A 19,885-nucleotide genomic window follows, 5' to 3' on the forward strand; every position below is an offset into this window, starting at 1 on the left:
AGACAAGGTTTCACCACGATGGCCAGGCTGATCTTGAACTCCTGACCTCAAGTGATCTGCCCACCTAAGCCTCTCAAAGTGCTGGGATTTCAGGCATGAACCACCGTACCCAGCCGGATATGACTGTCTTGCTATTGACACTCATGGTTCTGGTTTTCTGGAGGTCTCTTTCATTCCTTCATCACTGAGTATAACAAATGGCCCAATCACTGTGTTAGATCTGGGTTTTGAGCAAAACTGGCCTCATAGAGCTTACAGACCACAGAAGTTCATTCCTTGGCCCATTAGTTTCCTTTCACCTTGAGTGACATCTGAGCTGCTTAGCCTCAGATTCTTCATTTGTAAATGGAAATTATAATAGACCTTTATAGAATAATTGTGGAAATCCAGTGAAGTAATGCATACGACACAGCACAGAAGCCTAAATTCACTTGAGATTTCCTTGGCGGCTCAATTAAAAACTATGCAGTCATTACAATGTTCAAAAATCTAATGACTGTGTCTCCCTGTGAAAAGTCAGTACCCACAGAAATGCTGGCAGATGTCATTGTTTGCTCTACAGTCTTTACTCAAATGTTTACAAAACATACACATCTGAGCATTTTTTTTTTTTTTTTTGAGACGGAGTTTCGCTCTTGTTGCCCAGGCTGGAGTGCAATGGCGCGATCTCGGCTCACCGCAACCTCCGCCTCCTGGGTTCAGGCAATTCTCCTGCCTCAGCCTCCTGAGTAGTTGGGATTACAGTCACGCGCCACCGTGCCCAGCTAATTTTTTGTATTTTTAATAGAGACGGGTTTTCACCATGTTGACCAGGATGGTCTCGATCACTTGACCTCGTGATCCACCCGCCTCGGCCTCCTAAAGTGCTGGGATTACAGGCTTGAGCCACCGCGCTCAGCCCATCTGAGCATTTTTTAAGGTGAATCCCTGGAGCAAGATAAATACAGTTCAATCAGTTCTTCAAAAAGACGTGTACCTCAAAACTGCAAATATTTATTGAGAGCTATCATTTTGGGCAAAAATGTAAACTCAGCATAGCAACAGCTTCATTGTTAGATCAATTTTTAAAGTTCTCCTGAATTATAAAGACAAACCAACAGTATCAGTGCCAATGATCGTAAAGAAAACAAATGAAAATGCACAGAATAGGCTAGTTGTTGAATTAGCAAGTGTGAAGTAACGGGGAAGAGAAAGGTTGTGCGTACATTGGCAAAAAGCACAATTTTAGATAGGGCGCTGCGTGCAGAATGGCATAGTTCTGAGATACATCAGTACGTACATGTGAAATACAACAACTTAACAACGCATTTAAAAGTGGGTATATTTTTAGAAAACGGAGTAAATCGCTTCAGACCTGAGAATATGAGAAAGTGCTACCAGAAGACCAAAACGCTTCGTGATCTAATGAAGAGTAGTATTTTTGAGTCCTTCACCACTAAACCTGCATTATCCAACGTCACTGAAGAGAGGGGTAGCAAGGCCGCAAGGGACGCTAGGTGGGTTAGGAAGCCTCCAGAAACCACTTTCACTTTCACTCTGAAATTCTACAAATCTGCGACAATTGAACTTGCCTGTTTACGTGAGAGGGTTACTCTATTCCTTCACCACATTATAACAACATACAGTGCACACACCTTCCACCATCATCCACCCCACTGGCCCCCAACTGAGACGTATCTATTATGAAGGGAAAGAGTATGAAATACACAGGCAGATGGCGGGCAGGGCAGGGGGCAGGCAGGGAGAAGGTGGTGCTTAAGGCCTGCCTCGGTGATTTACATGCTCTGTGGCCTTGGAAAGGCGACCTCACCATGTCTCAGTTTCCTGGCTGTGAAATGGGAATACTAATATTACTCACTTCATAAAGTTATGGTGTAGATTAAGCTGATATATTTAAAGAGACTAGAACAGTATCTAAAACAGAGTAAAACTCGTATCCGCCTTTGCTATGATGCTTTTTCATCTGTAATTCTCCATGTCATACCCTAGCAGTGTTAACATGGGAAAACCATGCTTTTAATAAAATCAAATTAATCTTGTAGCTACCAGCAACTACTAAATCCAAAAAACAAAAGTTGCTAGGTGTGTATTGTGGTATTTTTATTCATTGAACTTAATAAGCACATTTGTAGTGCCACTAAGAGCACTTTGAGTTAGATATTTTTCCCATTTACAGGTTAAAAAATGGGATAAGAGCTAAGTGACTTGTTTAAGGTCGTGCAGCTATTGGATACAGGGTGGAGCTGGGATTGGAAATAAGCCAGGCCAACTCCAAAATCCATACCTGCAACCCATGAGCTCCGCTTCTCCTAAACATAGCAACAAAGAAGGTAGAAATAGGAAAATAAGGCTGGGCGCAGTGGGTCACGCCTGTAATCCCAGCACTTTGGGAGGCCGAGGCAGGTGGATCACGAAGTCAAGAGATCAAGACCATCCTGGCCAACATGGTAGAAACCCAGTCTCTACTAAAAATGCAAAAATTAGCTAGGCATGGTGGCACGTACCTATAGACCCAGCTACTGGGGAGGCTGAGGCAGGAGAATCACTTGAACCCTGGAGGCAGAAGTTGCAATGAGCCAAGATATCACCATTGCACTCCAGCCTGGTGACAGAGCGAGACTCAGCCTCAAAAAAAAAAAAAAAAAAATAGGAGAATGATTTTTAAATGAGCTGCCATTTCTGATGACTCAGTCTTGGTAGGGATGAACCCAGTTTTAGATAATGAAATAACAGGAAACTTTGGGACAGGCCCCATTGCCCACAATTAGGACATTGTATCCTGCTGGGCTGACTACCCTCTGAGACCTCACCCTGGTCACCCCTCTCCAGAGCAGGCACATTGCATGGCTGCTTAAGCAGCTCAGCTAATATCCACCAAGACTACTTTCACTATACACACTGACCCTGAGGGCACTGCCTGGACCGTGGCGCCCCTCCCTTGATACTGCTGATGGAAGGTTTGGATAGGTGGTGAATGATTTCCATCAATATGCTCTTACTTTAAAAGCTCAGGTACTAAAAGGGCCATTAAGGGGCTAGTTGGCTTGAGAAGAAAGGACTAAGTTATTCACAATGCAGAGAAGCATCTATGAACTCAGTCCCAGGCATGAGCAAGATGCAATGAGACCAGACAACAGTGATAAATAGCCACCTGTCCGTAACGGTGCCTAAAAGCCAAAACTTCCGTTCTGTTCCTGACAACGAAGCTTAGGCTCAGTTCCTATAGGAGACTAGGCACAGGCCAGGTGGAATGTGTGTATCACTGGTTGTGATTTTGTTTTCCAATAAGGTCTTTCTCAAGTAAGTTCTTAGTGGATTTGGTGGGTTTCCCGAGACGAGACTTCCTCTTTTATTCCTCTGGCTAACCAAGATTTCTGTGGGCTGCCACCCTAAAGGGTGATGCACAGGGAGAAATAGAATCAGAAAAAAGTAGTGAATGAGCTCAGGTTGCTGGTATCCCACCTCCAACCAACCCTGGAGAAAATCACTAGAGTTGCCTGAATTGTTGATACCACTCAAATCAGTTAGCTATGATTTCTGCATCACTAACAGCAGATCTCAAACCATAAATATCCTGGGAGTTCTTACTCTTTCTAACTCAATTGCTCACACTTAAGTAAATATCAAGGAGGAAAACGTTCTGCTACACCAAATTATAGCACAAATTATTCCACAGTTTACACATTTTTCATCTTTGAACAATGATGAGCTTATACTCTGCAAGAAAGAGTTGTGACAACCTTGGAATCTTTAAACTATCTTATTTGCAGGTACCACAAGTTGCACTGTACATGGGGATGAAGCTTTGGTATCTGGAGCCCACCCAAAGACTCCTTTTTTTTTTTTCTTTTGAGACTGGTGTGATCTTAGCTCACTGCAACCTCCACCTCCCAGGTTCAAGCAATACTCCTGCCTCAGCATCCTGTGTAGTTGATGATTACAGGCACCTGCCACCATGCCTGGTTAATTTTTTGTATTTTAGTAGAGACAGGGTTTCACTATGTTGGCCATGCTGGTTTCAAACTACTGACCTCAGGTGATCCGCCCACCTCGGCCTCCCAAAGTGCTGGGCTTACAGGCGTGAGCCACTGTGACCAGCCTCAAAAGCTCCTTCTTCGGCTTAAACCGATGGGACTTCACTCACTGGCACTTAAACAGTGGGGAAGAAATGCTAGGAATGCCAAAGAGAGACCACTTTCTTTTTTATTTTTGAGATGAAGTCTTGTTCTGACTCCAGGCTGGAGTGCAATGACGCAATCTTGGCTCACTGCAACCTCTGCCTCCTGGGTTCAAGCGATTCTCCTGCCTCGGCCTCCTGAGTAGCTGGGACTTTAGGTGTGCGCCACCATGGCTGGCTAATTTTTGTATTTTTAGTAGAGAGGGGGTTTCACCGTGTTGGCCAGGATGGAGTGAAACCACTTTCCTCACTCCAAAACTGTGCGGGGAACAGACTGCACAAAAAGTAAAACTCAGAAAAACTCCGTGGCCTCCTGACTAGCTGTTTTCAGTCAGGTACCTCTTGCCCCCAGTAGCATTTCAAGGACTGAGAACACCCTGAAGAAAAACCCAGGATTCTGAAATACATCAACTTCATCAACTGTACTCACTCATACCAATTTTTTGTCTTTTCAATTAATGTTGGTCCAGCAACACAATCACTAGACACACATGAAGTCAGGGAAAATATGTAACTTACCCTTCATTCCCCTAAGGAATTCAGAGTATGGTCACACTTACAAATGGATCAGATACACTCAGTATAGTATCTGGTGTCACTAGTGTTTTTACCACAAAAACTGACAAGTAACTGAGGTTACAGATATTTAATTAGCTTGATTTAACCATCCTATATTATATACCATAACATTATACCATATCCCACAAATATATACAGTTATAGTTCACCAATTTAAAATATATATATTTTTTGAGAGGCAGTCTCACACTGTTGCCCAGGCTGGAGTAAAATTGAGTAATCTCGGCTCACTGCAACCTCTGCCTCCCAGATTCAAGTGATTCTTGTGCCTCAGCCTCCCAAGTACCTGGGATTACAGGTGCACGCCACCATGCCTGGCTAATTTTTGTATTTTCAGTAGAGACGGGGATTTACCATGTTGGCCAGGCTGGTCTCAAACTCCTGACTTCTGATGATTCGCCTATGTTGGCCTCTCAAAGTGCTGGGATTACAGGTGTGAGCCACTGCACATGGCCGCCAAATACTTTTTTATGTACTTTATAAATATTAATCATTCAGTCCTCCTAACATCCCTATCAGGTAGATAACATTATTGTCCCTGCCACTAAATTAGTGACAGAATGTAAAGAATAATGGATAAAGCAAATTAAAAAAAAAAAAAAAGGAAAAGGAAGGTAGAAAAAATAATTGGTGTCACTGTTCGTTAGACCCTTTCTTCTTCTACATGGTTCTCAATCCTTAGGGTCTAATTATTTCCCATTTGCTATTTATCACAGGTTTTGACAAGCAATTCCCCGTCCTAGAGAACCTTGTTAGTGTTTTGCCCTTTCTTTCCTCTAATTTGAACTCCTTTGTCACCAAAGTAAATATTGGTGTATATATTTCTACAGACTATGCATGAGGAGACATATACACACATTATGCAGGGTTTTGCCCCTCTTTCCTTTTCTCGTTTCTTCTTTTACTACTTTCCTTTATCTTTTTTTTTTTTTTACAAAAATGTATCTCATCACATACATTCTAAAAGTGAAATTTCAACTTAAAATATAATCTAAATAAATTTCAGGATATACATCTAAACAATTCCTTGCAATATCTATAATATAGTTGAAAACATTGTTGTAATATAATTTAACTGTTCACCTATGATTCATCACTTCATTTCCAATATTCTGTTTTTTAAGGCGACTCTGGGCATTTTTCGGTATCTGGCAATGGTAAACTAGGTTTTTCAGGCCAGATGTCAACCAAAACGAACAAGGCACTGGAGACCTGCCAAGGCAGTTAAGACTAGAAGGGTCTAGATCCCAGTAACCCTACTTAAGATCCCTTTTCTACTCAAGAATTTTTCAGTTTCAATCTGCAGCTAGAGCACTAACAAGATGAGGAGAGTATGTATTCAGCAACGTCAGTTACTACAGAGAGAAAATAAAATGACGTATATGTATGCACTTAGTAAAAATCAAGCACAATTGAAATAAGTTATATACATATACATGTGTATATCATCATGGTTACTGCCTCTAAAAACTAAGCAACGCACTTTTTCCTCTGGGGAAAAAAACAGTTCATTAAAAGCATAAATGATAACTACAATGGAAAAAATTGTTTAGCAAATATATTTTAGATACTAAAAACCAGAAGCTACAAAGTATCACGGACATATTTCAAGTCTGATGCTAGGGAGCGGACTTTTAACCCTGGCAGGAACAATAATTAATTCTAGGAATTTTAATCAGTCATGTAAATGTTCTTTGCCTCAATTTCCTTTCCTTTAAAGTAAGAATGTTAGATGAAACATTCTCTAAGGGTCCTCTTTCCCCGACTTTCATTAAGTATCTCTGAGCACAGGGCTTCCATTTCAGTAGGAATGCCTGCCATCAACAGCTTGAATGGAAAACGCAGCAACAAATAATTTGTATCTGAAGAAACTGTACCTGTAACTGACCAAACTGAAGACTCTAAAACCCCTAGACTCTACCTGGTTGACCTTTAAGGATGCTTGGCTCTGTCTGTGCCTTCCCTCTTTGTTTCTGAGTTAAGCATCTTGCTGTGCAGTTGATTCATTCCGTGTTAACACTCTGCTCTGAATCTGCCCTGCACGTATCTCTTTGCAGATCCCAGTGGGTCCAGCAGAAGAGACCAGCATTTTTTAAATGTCTACTGGAGCTTTCCAATGATTCTGGGCACTCTGGCCTAAACATTTATCCATTCTTGTAGTCTATAGGCATGAAGGAGAAATTATTTAGGCAGACAGTAAGGGTACAGGGGCCCTTTTAATGAAAAGCAGCCCCCAAATCATTTCCTTGCCTAAAGAGCGGCCTGCAAAATGAAGCTGCAGACATAGACAAGCTGGAAGCTAGCACAGGTGAATGCCAGCAGTTGTGCCAATGAGAAAAGGCCACCTGGGACTAGGCATGTTCAAAATGGCGGCTCCATGTTCCCTTCTCCTTGCCAGCCACATGTACAGTAAGGGGCAGGCAACATGGCACCAGCCAAGTGGTAAGGCCATTTGCACAAGATGCGGGGCTGGGTGGCCAGCCTTCCTGGCATCCTATGTAAATGTCATACCTGGTCCAACCAATCTTTGGGCCCTATGCAAATCAGACACCACTTTCTCAAGCCTGCCTAAAAAATCTGGTACACTCTGGCAGAGGCCAGATTTCCCATTTGGGTGCGTGCATGCATGCATGCGCTCTCTCGCTCTCTCTCTCTCTCTCTCTCTCAAGAGAGAGAGCTGTTCTCCTTTCTCTTTCTTTTGCCTATTAAACCTCTGCTCCTAAACTCTCTTCTCATGTGTGTATGTTCTTAATCTTCTTGGTGCAAGACAACAAATCCCAGGAATTTATCCCCGACAATGACTTTGCTCCATTATCTTTTCTTTGATCACTTTTTTCTCCTAGTAGTTACGTATTTTTTCCTTAATATATTCTGCAGTTAATGCACAGTTGCTACATTCATGTTCTGATACTGTTAACACCCTCATAATTATTTTTGTGTTTTGATTATAACAGTCTCCATTTCTATCTTATTCTGCCACCCAGCAATCAAGCAGTGCCAAAGAACTCGCTGTGACTCAAATGTTTCTCCTCCACTATCTTAAACCCTACACATTTTGCTCTGGGACTTAAAATTACCCTCTCTGATCACAGCCGTTTCTCTTCTCTGTTCATTCAATTCCTGATTGTGTCTTTATCATGCAAAAGTTGCAGAATTATTTTGTCTGGACAATGGTATTTTTTTTGGGTGGATTTTAAACATTCGTCCATTCATTCATTCAACAATACTAAACACCTATGGGTTCCAGATGGTATGGTAGATCCAGAGAAAACAAAGATCAATGAAACCATGCCCCTACCTTCAAGAAGTTCATTACTAATGAAGGAAACTCAGGGGAAAACTAAGTAACATAAGAGGCATTAGCGATAAAGAAGGGCAAATAATAAAATACTATGCAAACAGATGGAGGAGCAGTAGATTCATCTGGGTGTCACTGAGTCAATCTATGGCACTAGAGAGTTCTAACAATTACGTTTGAACTAGAGAGTTTTAACAAGTTCAAATCACTGATTTGATACGGATAAGTCTCCACAATACCAAAATACAACTAACATCTTGTTAGAGATGTGTGTATCGGGTTGACTGCCTGTAAATATTTTACTATTACAGAGATCATTTATTAGTATTTACTAAATTTCCTTTAAATAAAATATTATGCTACAGAATTTAGAAAACCAGTTTTCTCCCCAATCTGTCCAAATAATCTTTTGAATACAGGGAAAACAATAAGAACTCCGAACTGATCTTTTTATTTGTAGAATAGACTAGCAGTCAAGAATCTGAAACAGAATGAGAATTCTGGCTCTTTAGTGTTTTTCAGGGCTTTTATATATGGGCTTTTAAAAATATAAATGGACATGATATTGTTAGATGACTATTCAGAAATGACTAATGAAAATACTAATGCTTTTTTCAATAAATAAAAACACTTAACCTAATATAAAAGGAAAAGACTTATATTACACCAAGCATTAGAGTTTTTTGTTTTTGTTTTTTAGAGCTGGGGTCTCAGTATGTTGTCCATGTTGGAGTGCAGTGACCGTAGTGTACCACAGCCTCAAACCTCTGGCCTCCAGTGACCCTCCTACCTCGGTCTCCTGAGTATCTGGGACTAGGCACATGCCACCACACCCCACTCAAAGTTTTTTTTTTTCTTAAAGGACATGAAGCAAAGAAAAACAGCAGTGATCTATCACAACATGGAGAAAACTAGAAAACATACCAGAAGAAGCTTCCAGCCTTTCCAATCTGCTGATCAACCAGTCGAGGGAGCCAGAAAATTGAGCACAGTTTTTACGATTTCCTCTAATTAGAGCCGCTGCAAAAAAAGAAATAGAGTTCACCTTTATGTGATTTTTTGGCCCAAAAATTAACGTAGGCTAATAGTGGCCCTACAATATTGTATCAAGAACAAAGTATCTTCATGTTACATCTAAAACTTATGCAACATATATACACATACATATACAACACTGAGATATTAAAAGACAGATTAATGATTATTAATTGAGACGGAAGAAAACCACTGTTCATTAGAAGAAATGTAATTTCAGAAAGTAAATTTCACATTGGGAGGTAATAATGAAGGGTAATGAAAAAACCAGTCTCCTGGGAGTTCCCTCACTTGGGTTCTAATATCCATTGCTTTTAATTAGCCATGAGATTAAATTATTCTGTCTCTCTCAAGCCCAATTTTCTTACTTATATAAGGAAGAAGCTAAAAGCAAATCAGTTTTCCTGAAAATGCACTACAAAATACTAGGAGACATAAATAGTAATTATAACTCTAACAGGTATATAGAGAAATAGAACTAAATGTCACACTAAATAATGGATGGGAAGACCAGTAGTCACTAACTTTGAAACACTTTTATTTTCTTATATTGTTTCTTTGGATCTGGAGATTCACAATTCATAATAAAGACCTGAAAATCTGCAGCAAAGAAATGAATTCTAACTTGGCTTAGACTATTGTTTTCTATACTTCTTTGATTGAAGAACTCATCTTAAATAAAATTCCTATGTGACTTTTCTGATCAATTTCAGCCTAGTTTATACACTCAATTTTAAATTTTTATCAAAAACATTAAATTATTTCAAAACAAGTCTGATAAATATTTTTCTACCTTTATACCCCTAAGTTTACTGAGAAACAGTATAATTGCTTCCAAAGGGATAGCAAGATTTTTAGACAATATGATATTTAAAGAGAGAAAGATATCTCTGTAAGAATAATCATTATTGAAAATCTGGCAGGCCGGGCATGGTGGCTCACCCTTGTAATTCCAGCACTTTGGGAGGCTAAGGCAGGCAGATCAGGAGTTTGAGACCAGCCTGGCTGACATAGTGAAACCCTGTCTCTACTAAAATTATAAAAAATTAGCTGGGCATGGTGGCAGGCGCCTGTGATCCCAGCTAATTGGGAGGCTGAGGCAGGAGAATAGCTTGAATTTGGGAGGTGGAAGTTGCAGTGAGCTGAGACTGTGCCACTGCACTCCAGCCTGGGCAACAATGGGAGATTCTGTCTCAAAAAAATAAAAAAGAAAATCTAGTAGCTGAAGCTTGAGGCTACTGACTGTTAACCTCCTTGTTAAGAAAAGGAGGGACAAGGCCCTACAGTGACAGTGTACAATTAAAGACGTCCTTCACATTTCCTCTTTCCAAAAATAAAGAAATAAAGTTATTACCTGACCGGAGAGTAAGAAAAGAAACACACAGAAACACGACATCTGCAGGAGCAGAGCTTTTATGTGTATAGAGCCTCCGTGACAAAGGTAGGGAGATGAAGAGCTAATCACTCAATTTCTCAGGCTCTCTCTGACCCTGGGTCCAGCAGCCTCCCTAAGGGCCAGATTTACTCACACACTGCAGAGTACAGGGGACAAGAGACAGGGGTGGAATATAGCAGAGGAATGAGAGACACTACGGCTAAGCAGAACTTCTCATTTTAACCTCTAAGAATAACTGTTCCCAATTTAGAACAACAGCAATTGGGAAAAAGAACGTGATAAAGTTTTTGAATTTTTAGAGTCTCTTTTGTTTAAAACTTAACTCGTGCTTTTCACTTTATTTCTGATTTTGTAAAACTAATTATATATATATATATATTATATGTGTAATTATATATGGCTATCTAAAATTGTATATAGTAGCTATCTATTGTATTATTTAAAATTATATCTATATCATATATAACATATATATCATTGTCATATTAGCTATCTAAAATTATATTGATGATATATATATATAAAACATAAGTGACTCTTGAAAGAAACTAATAGTATAAGAATGAACTCTTTTAATAACCGATGGGACCTTTAAGAGAATTACAGAGTAAGCCACAAAGATAATTTCATTAAATTTACTGCAAACAGACTTGGTATAAACCATGTTCTTGGACAGAACTATGTTAGAATTTAGTAAGAAAAGCAGAAACAAACAAAAAAAACCAAAGCATATAAAAATATAAACTCTCTCCTTAATAACTCTTGGGTAAATAAGGGAATCAATATCATATTATAAAATAATAAATATCAAAAATTAGAATACTACCTAACACAACCAATGGTAAGTGACCAAAAGTATACTCAAGGCAAAATCAATTAAACACTTTAATTTTTAAGCAATTGGGTGAAAAATGGTAAATACTCCTTTTGAAACAGAGGAAAAGAACATCAAATAAACATCAGTAAAATGGAAAAACTATAAATAGCAATAAAAGTAGAAACTAATACATTAGAAATAGAAGTAATTTATATAACAGTAAGAATGATCAAGAATACATTCAAGGACTATTTTTAAAATATAAGCTAACTACCAACTACTACTTTAATCAAAAAGTAAAGAACAAAAGGACAAAATTAAGAAAAGGGCATTAAAGCAGGCATGGTGGCTCATGCCTGTAATCCCAGCACCTTCAGAGCCAAGGTGAGAGGATCACTTGAGCCCAGGAGTTTATGACCAGACGGGGCAACATAGCATGACCCAATCAGTACCAAACATTTTTAAAATTTGCCAGGCATGATGGTACATGCCTGTGGCCCCAGCTACTTGGGAGGCTGCTTAAGCCTGGAAGGTCAAGGAGGGAAGACTGCTTAAGCCTCAAAGGTCAAAACTGCCGTGAGCCAGGATCTCACCACTGCACTCCACCCTGGGTGACAGAGTGAGACCCTATCTCAAAAAAAAAAAAAAAAATTATAAACACAACCATTTTATACATCTTTACACTATAACCTTGAACATCTGGTAAAAAGAATGGTCTCAAGATACAGATACATAGATATATAGATATGTATTTTTTGTCACTAAAATTGACCCAATAGAAGGGAGAATATTTGAATAGAATAAAAAATCATGAGTAATATTGAGAAGTATGTCAAAGACCAAAACCTTTTCATACAAATTCAATAAATAAGTCATTTTTACAGTATTTCACGTGCTGCATATTAATGTTTTTGTCAACAATGAAACAGATAAAATGATCATCCCTTAAGATCATAACACTGTACTTTTACTGTACCTTTTCTATGCTAAGATGCACGAACACCAGTGTGCTACAATTGCTTACAGTATTCAGTATGGTAATATGCTGCATGTACACAGTAGTGTTCATCTCCTAAGGCCTGATGAAGGTTTATAGTTACTGCCAAGGATATAGGCCCACAATGTAGAATTAATTGAAAACATCTGATATAAAACATTGATAGTATGATTGATAGTATGATTCCATTTTTGTAAAATAAATGCATACACTGAATGCATTTCTACATGCACAGCATGGAGAAAACTGTGTTTTTTAGAATATTTCTTGGAGAACGAGGACTAATATTTTGGGGAAAAAATATCTGGATAAGGGCCTGAGAAAAAAACAGAGACCATAAGGAAGATTAATATTAGTGGGACTGCTTCCCCAGGTCAAAAAGTACATATTCTTATTCCAAAATAAAGTGGAAGAAGAATGGATCCAGGAGGGGAACAAAGGGGCCATGTCCTGCAGTATGATCCTTCACAGTGACCCTTTGAACCTGTGATAAATTCTGTCAAAAGAAATCACAAATGCTCAATTAGAATGGAAGTTAGGATGTGAAGAGGTAATGTTCTGTGATCACAATTTTACTCTTAGAGAAAAAAACGGATGACAATAAAAAAGCATGGAACTCTGAAAACATGTAACCAAATAAACCTCTAAAACATACCAATGTCAAAGGAAAGCCTTTTGACTATCTTAGTCCATGAACACGGAACTTGGAGCAAGACGAGCCAATCGTCAAGGGGAGGAGGGAATAGGCGATGTCTTGGTGCGAAGATACGCACAGATAACGCACATACAATGTTATTCTGCATGTATGTGTGCAGCTGTGCAAAACGTTTTGTATGTCTATAATGTGATAAAGATTTAAAGGAACATTATGAAGTTATAGATTAAAATGGGTGCTTAAGTTTAAGAGTAGTTTTTACCTTTGTAATTTTTCTTATTTCTTTCCTTATCTACAGTGTATGGATTTTAATACCAAATAGTACAACAAAGTTAATGTCTTTCCAAAAATAAAACGGAGCACCATGCCATCCGTATCTGTAGTGGCTCTCCTTATGAGACGTCTCAGAGCACCACCAGCATCTCCAAAGTGCAATGGCAACTCTGTATCGTGTCAAGGCACGAAAACGAATTCAAGACAAATCTCCTCCCCTAAAACTTGACAATACTCTTTAATTGCTGCCTAATTAACAACTAAGTTAAGACCTTTCATCTTCCATAAAGATCTTTTTCTCATATATTTCAGAAATATCCATGTGACTGTGTCAGTCACTACAGCTGGCCCTGTGAATACGAGCTCAAATGAAATGTGAATAAATACAATACGATGACTTACAGGTCTTCTTCTGTTATATTTTAAGCTACTTTATATACGATACTCTCTTTTATTACATTTGATATGGTGCCTGAAACTTAGTAGGTATAGTATTTCTTAACATAACTGAATGATAGTGCCCAATCTCCTATAAAATATCAGTGGTTAAATAACTGCAGTCCAAATTAAATAATATAAAAATACTTAGAACTAAGCTCTTACAAAGGAAATGCTAATTCACCAAACCAATTTTATTCATGTTAAATAACTAATTCCCTATAGTTTTATCCAATCTGAATAGGAACGGCATGCAATATTCCAATTAATAAAAAATTTTGAAAATAAATACACTATGCTGCATTTATTTACTTTTTAACAATTTAGTTTCACTGTGATAAGAACATTTAACATGAGATCTATCCTTTTAACAAAATGTAAAGTGTACAATACAGTACTGTTGACTCTTGGTACAATGTCATGCAGTAGATCTCTAGAACTTACTCATTTTGCTTAACTGAAATTCTACACCCATTCCACACCCGTCAGTCCCTGGGCAACCACTATTCCAATCTTTGATTGTTTTTGTTTTGTTTTTTTAAGACAGAGTCTTACTCTGCTGCCCAAGCTGGCGTGAAGTGGCGAAATCATAGCTCACTGCAGCCTCAACCTCCTGGGCTCAAGTGATTCTCCCACCTCAGCCTCCTGAGTAGCTGGGATTACATGCCACTGCATCAAGCTAAGTTTTAAACTTTTTGTAGAGACAGTGCCTCGCTATGTTGCCCAGGATGGTCTCCAGCTCCTGGCCTGAAGTGATAGTGATGCCACTGCCTCAGCCTCCCAAAGCTGTGAGATTACAGAAATGAGTCACTTTGCCTGGCCCCATTCTTTAATTCTATGAATTTAATCATTCTAGATACTTCTTATACGTGGAATCATGCAGTATTCACCTGCTTTACTAGTACCATCCTATCCACGAAGGCTTTATGCTTCAACGTCTTTAAATTCCTGAACTCAAAATTTCGCAAAAAAACTCAAAAAATCTGAGACTTACAGGTGGATTTAGATTTAAAGAAATTCCAAAGAAAACATCTTCACTTTTAAAATTTATCCAACAAATACTGATTCCCTGCTTTGTGTCAAGCATTGTACTAGGGGCTGGAGATACAGAGGAAATGAAATGACATCCCTCTCGGAGTTTACCTTCAAAGCCTGGGAACGCTAAGTAAGCAGGGCTCATGGAGCCCATCAAAATGAGGGGCTCATCGGACTAAAATCCAGAAACATTTTTCAAAATGTTGAGATTAACAAATGCTCTTCCGCCTCAAAAAAAAAAAAAAAAACAAACAAAACACTTCAGAAGATGCTGAAGAATCTAAGAAGACAATGCATTGAAACTGCTTGGTGAGCTTGGAGAGCTGTCCCTGCCTTTGGGGATATTTAAACTGCAGTTTGAGGGCTCCTACCCAGGAACTTGCAAGAGTGAGAGACAATGAAACTATTACCAACTTGAAACTAATAAAGGGTGTGCCTTGTTTATAAAATAACCTTTCTGAGACTTCCTGAGAACAAGATTGGAACTATCTAGGTGCACAAACGCTAGAATAACACTTGAAATATGCAGTCTAAAGCCCATTTCCTTCTTTCTCACCTCTTAACTGCCTTTTTTCAACGTTTTATGGCATTTAGGGAGATCTGCCTCCCTGACACTTATATTTCTTATCAGTGGAATCATGCAGTATTCATCTGTTTTATTGGTGTCATCCTACCCCCGGAGGCTTCATGCTTCAATATCTTGATGTGAAAATGGTCTGGGTGTGCAAAACTCCCTGTTGGTTGTGCCCTTTCCAAGTCTTCAAACATTCATTTCGGCCAGACTCAAAGAGAATCTATCCTTGTTGGTGTCATACTTTGAATCATCAGAAAATGAGTATTCATAGAGAAAGTTCGCCAAAGAGCCATTTCTCAGACATCTTTAGAAAATCATTCTAGCTTGTAAGCATCCCACAGATTAATCGGGCAGACGTCAGAAAAGAAGTATGAAAGCGTGCCACAGTGATGCTTTCCAGACTGTGCGTGTTGCTGTTTCTAAGATCCTGAGCTATTCCAAACAGCAGGCTCATAAATCTACCTTTGTCATTCTCCACCTAAAACACATATTGAACGTATCCATGTTGAAGGCAAAATTGTTATAGATTCTCATTCCCACCTTCTTGGTTTTCTCTCCGTGCAAAATAGACACACTGAAGAAAAAAGACAAAGACAGTGGCTTATTTCATGTATAACCCCAGGAGAGAATCTATGGTCTATCTATTTGGAATAATGGGAAGGAGGCTTACCAAATTTGGAGTTAATATTTGAATCAAAGGTTTTGATGGCCAAGTAAAGAAGGAGGTTTAGATACACATGTCTTACAGGACTCCAATTATTGCTGCAGATCTGAGACTTTTTCAGACAAACTGAAGTATATATTTAAGTATACATGGCTATCTTAGGATTACAATGAATGCAGTAAAAACTATTGGCCGCAGATGGTTCTGAAGTCTTTTGCATGACAAAATTCAACATAAAGTTGTCTTTGCTACCCTTTTTCTGGTCATGAAATCAATGCTCACTAAAACACAAAAAGAAAATCACCAGAAATCAAAAATATTTTTAAAAAACTCTCATAACTCTATCCATACTAAAACTACCATGTAGATTATGGAAAGAGATTTTCTTTATTTGCACTAATATATAAATTTTTTTATTCTACTATAATTAATACATTCTGTTTTCCCTTTTACTATCAATTATCTGGCATTAGAGATATATGTTAACTACTTTTTCAATTATAAAAATAATGCATGTTAATAGATTCAGAATAAAGAAAAATAAAAGATCAAGATCCCTCTCCCAAGAAGTAGCCGCCTAACCAGAGAGAATCAGCGACACCAGAGGTGAAAGGAAGAAACAGACCAGACCAAGAACTAGAAGAATGCAGTACAGAGAGATCAGAGACAGACCAGCAACATCAGAGGTGAAAGGAAGAGAGAGACAAGGCCCTTCTGAAAAGAAGGGTGTAACCCAGGTCAGAGAGTCTATGAAAATTCATGAGAAGTGCATGAGAGCTCCCTGAGGTCTGAGTAAAGACTGGAGAAGAGGAGTGGAGGTAAAGAGATTTTTTTTTTTTTTTTGAAATAGAGTCTCACTCTGTCACCAGTACCAGGCTGGAGTGCAGTGGCACAGTCTCAGCTTATTGCAACCTCCGCCTCCCGGGTTCAAGCAATTCTCCTGCCTCAGCCTCCTGAGTAGCTGGGACTACAGGCACACACCACCAAACCCAGCTAATTTTTGTATTTTTTAGTAGAGACGGGGTTTCACCATGTTGGCCAGGATGGTCATGATCTCTTGACCTCGTGATCTGCCCATCTCGGCCTCCCAAAGTGCTGGGATTATAGGCTTGAGCCATTGCGCCCGGATGGTAAAGAGATTAATTACCAATTTTACCATATCTGAATGTCATTGAGATCTGAAGTATTTAACTATATGCCAGATGGTTAAGATGCAGATGTGTGATACTGTGTTCAAACATGGGTACAATAACAGAATATAACATTTGCAGTCTGAAGATAGTGATAAAGGAAACATTTTTCCCACCATTTTCTGATGAGGAAAAGAAGAACCAGTAGACACCTACAATATTCAGGATCCTACGTGTTCTACAGGCTAATCCATAACATTCTTTGCTATATCCAAGAAATCTTAAGTAAATTTCTTTCCTAGGACATATTTGAAAAGCAAAACGACAGTCAGAATGGAGCAAGAAGTTAGAGGCGCAAGTTTCACGGTGTTAACCAGGGGAAGGATGATAACAAGTGTCCAAAAGAAATGGGAGTAAGAAGAAGAACAATAATATGTTATGCTGAGCATTTTCTATATAACATTTAAGGCACCCAACAACCTTGTGAGGGGAATGATGATTGCCATTTTACAGGCAATATTTATAATAAAAATAGGTGCCCCTTGCTGTATGCCTGAAAGGAAGGTTAGGTTTTTATTTTTCAAGAAAGCAACCTAATGAAAGAGGAGTAAGAGGTCCACTAGGTTTTTTGTTTGTTTGTTTTTTGAGGTGGAGTCTCACTCTTTTACCCGGGCTGGAGTGCAGTGGCATGATCTCAGCTCACTGCAACCTCTGCCTCTCAGGTTCAAGCAATTGTCTGCCTCAGCCTCCTGAGTAGCTGGGATTATAGGCACCTGCCACCACACCCAGATAATTTTTTTGTATTTTCGGTACAGACAGGGTTTCCCCATCTTGAGCGGGATGATCTGAACTCCTAACCTCGTGATCCACCTGCCTCAGCCTCCTAAAGTGCTGGGATTACAGGCGTGAGCCACCACACCCGGCCTCCACTGGTTTTCAATACACTAAATTGATAGCCAAATCCACCCTGCTAGTGAAAAGTCTATGGAAATCTCTGTAACGTATTTATTAAATAATTTAAGCAAGTATTTATTTACTGTCTATTCAAGCATAGTGCTAGGTAGTGAATACAAGCATTCTGATTAGAATTCAGTTCATAAAACCCTTTGAATAAGTGTACGAGCTAACATTTAGGGTGGACACTGCAGCTTCTTGGCCAGCATCCTCTATCACATTCATTCCCTGTATGACAGACAGGCAGTCCAAGGACTTGACCCAGTTTCAAGACTGGATCCCTGATCAGTCAAGGCCAATGTTGGTAAAATTCCCCTACTTTTGCCAGATGACTGGTTCAGGAATGGCCAGACACAATCCGGGCTAATGAGATGCAAGGAGTGGTATATTTGGATTTTACAAAATAGCACACTCTTTCTTGAGGGCTAACTTCTGGAGCAAACCCTCTTTCACTTTTCCTATGTCAGAAAGAAAGTGCGCAGCACTAGGAACTGAGAGCAGACAGCTGAGGCCATTAAGAAAAGCCAGCACTGGAGGAAGAGGATCCCATGGAAGGCAGAGTGGAGACATGAAGAAGCTGGTTCTGGAGATAAGATGAAGCCATTGTGTCAAGCCCACTGGCAGACTGCGAGCTGCGCTAGCCAAAAAAATCCCCTCTGCTGTTGAAGCCAGTTTGAGACTGAGTGTTCTGTTATTTCCAACTGAACACATCCCAAGAGAAACATCGCCTACAACAGCCATTTTAAAATCACATCTCTAGCCACGTTCCAGTAAAAGCCAACCTCAAAACTAATTAGAAGCAGGAACTGTGTTCATACCCACCAAGTCCCCATTATTTTGTAAAGTATATTAATGTTACTTTTGTAGGTACTAAAATAATCTAACTTAATCCCCAATAACTCTGTAGAGTTAAAGGGAGTATTGGCTTGAGAAATAACTAGCTCAGAAAGATAAAGCGAAGTGCTCACTTTGCTGCAATGGACGTTTTCTATGATTATATATAAAAAAGATGTAATTCTTTCTATTTATTTTTGCTACTCATGGATACAATATCCATTGAAGGGACCAATTAACAGAGACTATAAAAACAGTTGATATTAAAATAAAAGATGCATATTTTCCAGATTTACCTACAAAAACAATGTACTTTCCAAACATAATACTTTCTACCCTCAAACATACACACATGAAATTCTTCTTTTTTAAAATTTGGAGATGGTTGCCCAGTCTGGCCTCAAACTTCTGGCCTCAAGCAATCCTACCAGTTCAGCCCCCCACGTAGCTGAGACTACACACATGAGCCACTGCTTCCAGCTAATTTTTATTATTATTTAGAGACAGGATCTTCCTGTGCAGCCCAGGCTAGGTGATGCAACCCTTTACCTAAAGCATCGAGTTTATCCAAGAAATTCATCTTACACCAAGTCAAGAAGGTAGGTTGTGTGTTAAAAACACCGCCATACGTCAGTCTCTGCTGTATCATGAAATTTAGTGCTATAACTTCTGCATTTGCAAAGAAATGCAGTCATTAGTATTTTGGCTTCACAAAACCTTTATCCCAATGATTATTGTGGGTAAAATAATGCATCCAGATTCCCATAAAAGCCTCAATATCCCCTGGTCCTGTTCTCAGAAATGACAGCTGCACGTTACCTTTCAGTCTGAAAGCACCAAATTACAAGTGTTTAATTTTAATGGCATGTCAAATGGCCCACTAATGAAAACACAGTAACAATTAGGCACGAGAGTTCTATTTGCTAGGTTGTATTATGACTCTATGAATTTTAATGACATTTAATTAGATTGTAAAGAATTTTCAAATGTTTTGACTATCTTTCATTCTTCCCATTAAAAATGCATTAC

At 39.0% G+C, this 19,885-nt stretch overlaps 1 protein-coding gene across 23 annotated transcripts in view; it reads right to left on the reverse strand.

The window, feature by feature from the left end:
• The window catches only part of RYR2 (ryanodine receptor 2), a 781,807-nt gene that overhangs the window by 353,383 nt on the left and 408,539 nt on the right, over positions 1-19,885 (reverse strand). For all 23 annotated transcript variants that reach the window (XM_035280524.3, XM_035280523.3, XM_054248004.2 and 20 more), the window contains one exon: positions 8,979-9,074. In XM_035280524.3, the coding sequence (XP_035136415.2) occupies positions 8,979-9,074 (96 nt within the window). The remainder of the gene's footprint in view (positions 1-8,978; positions 9,075-19,885) is intronic.

Source organism: Callithrix jacchus, chromosome 19 (genome assembly GCF_049354715.1).
Source record: "Callithrix jacchus isolate 240 chromosome 19, calJac240_pri, whole genome shotgun sequence".
In the NCBI taxonomy this organism is placed as follows: domain Eukaryota; kingdom Metazoa; phylum Chordata; class Mammalia; order Primates; family Cebidae; genus Callithrix; species Callithrix jacchus.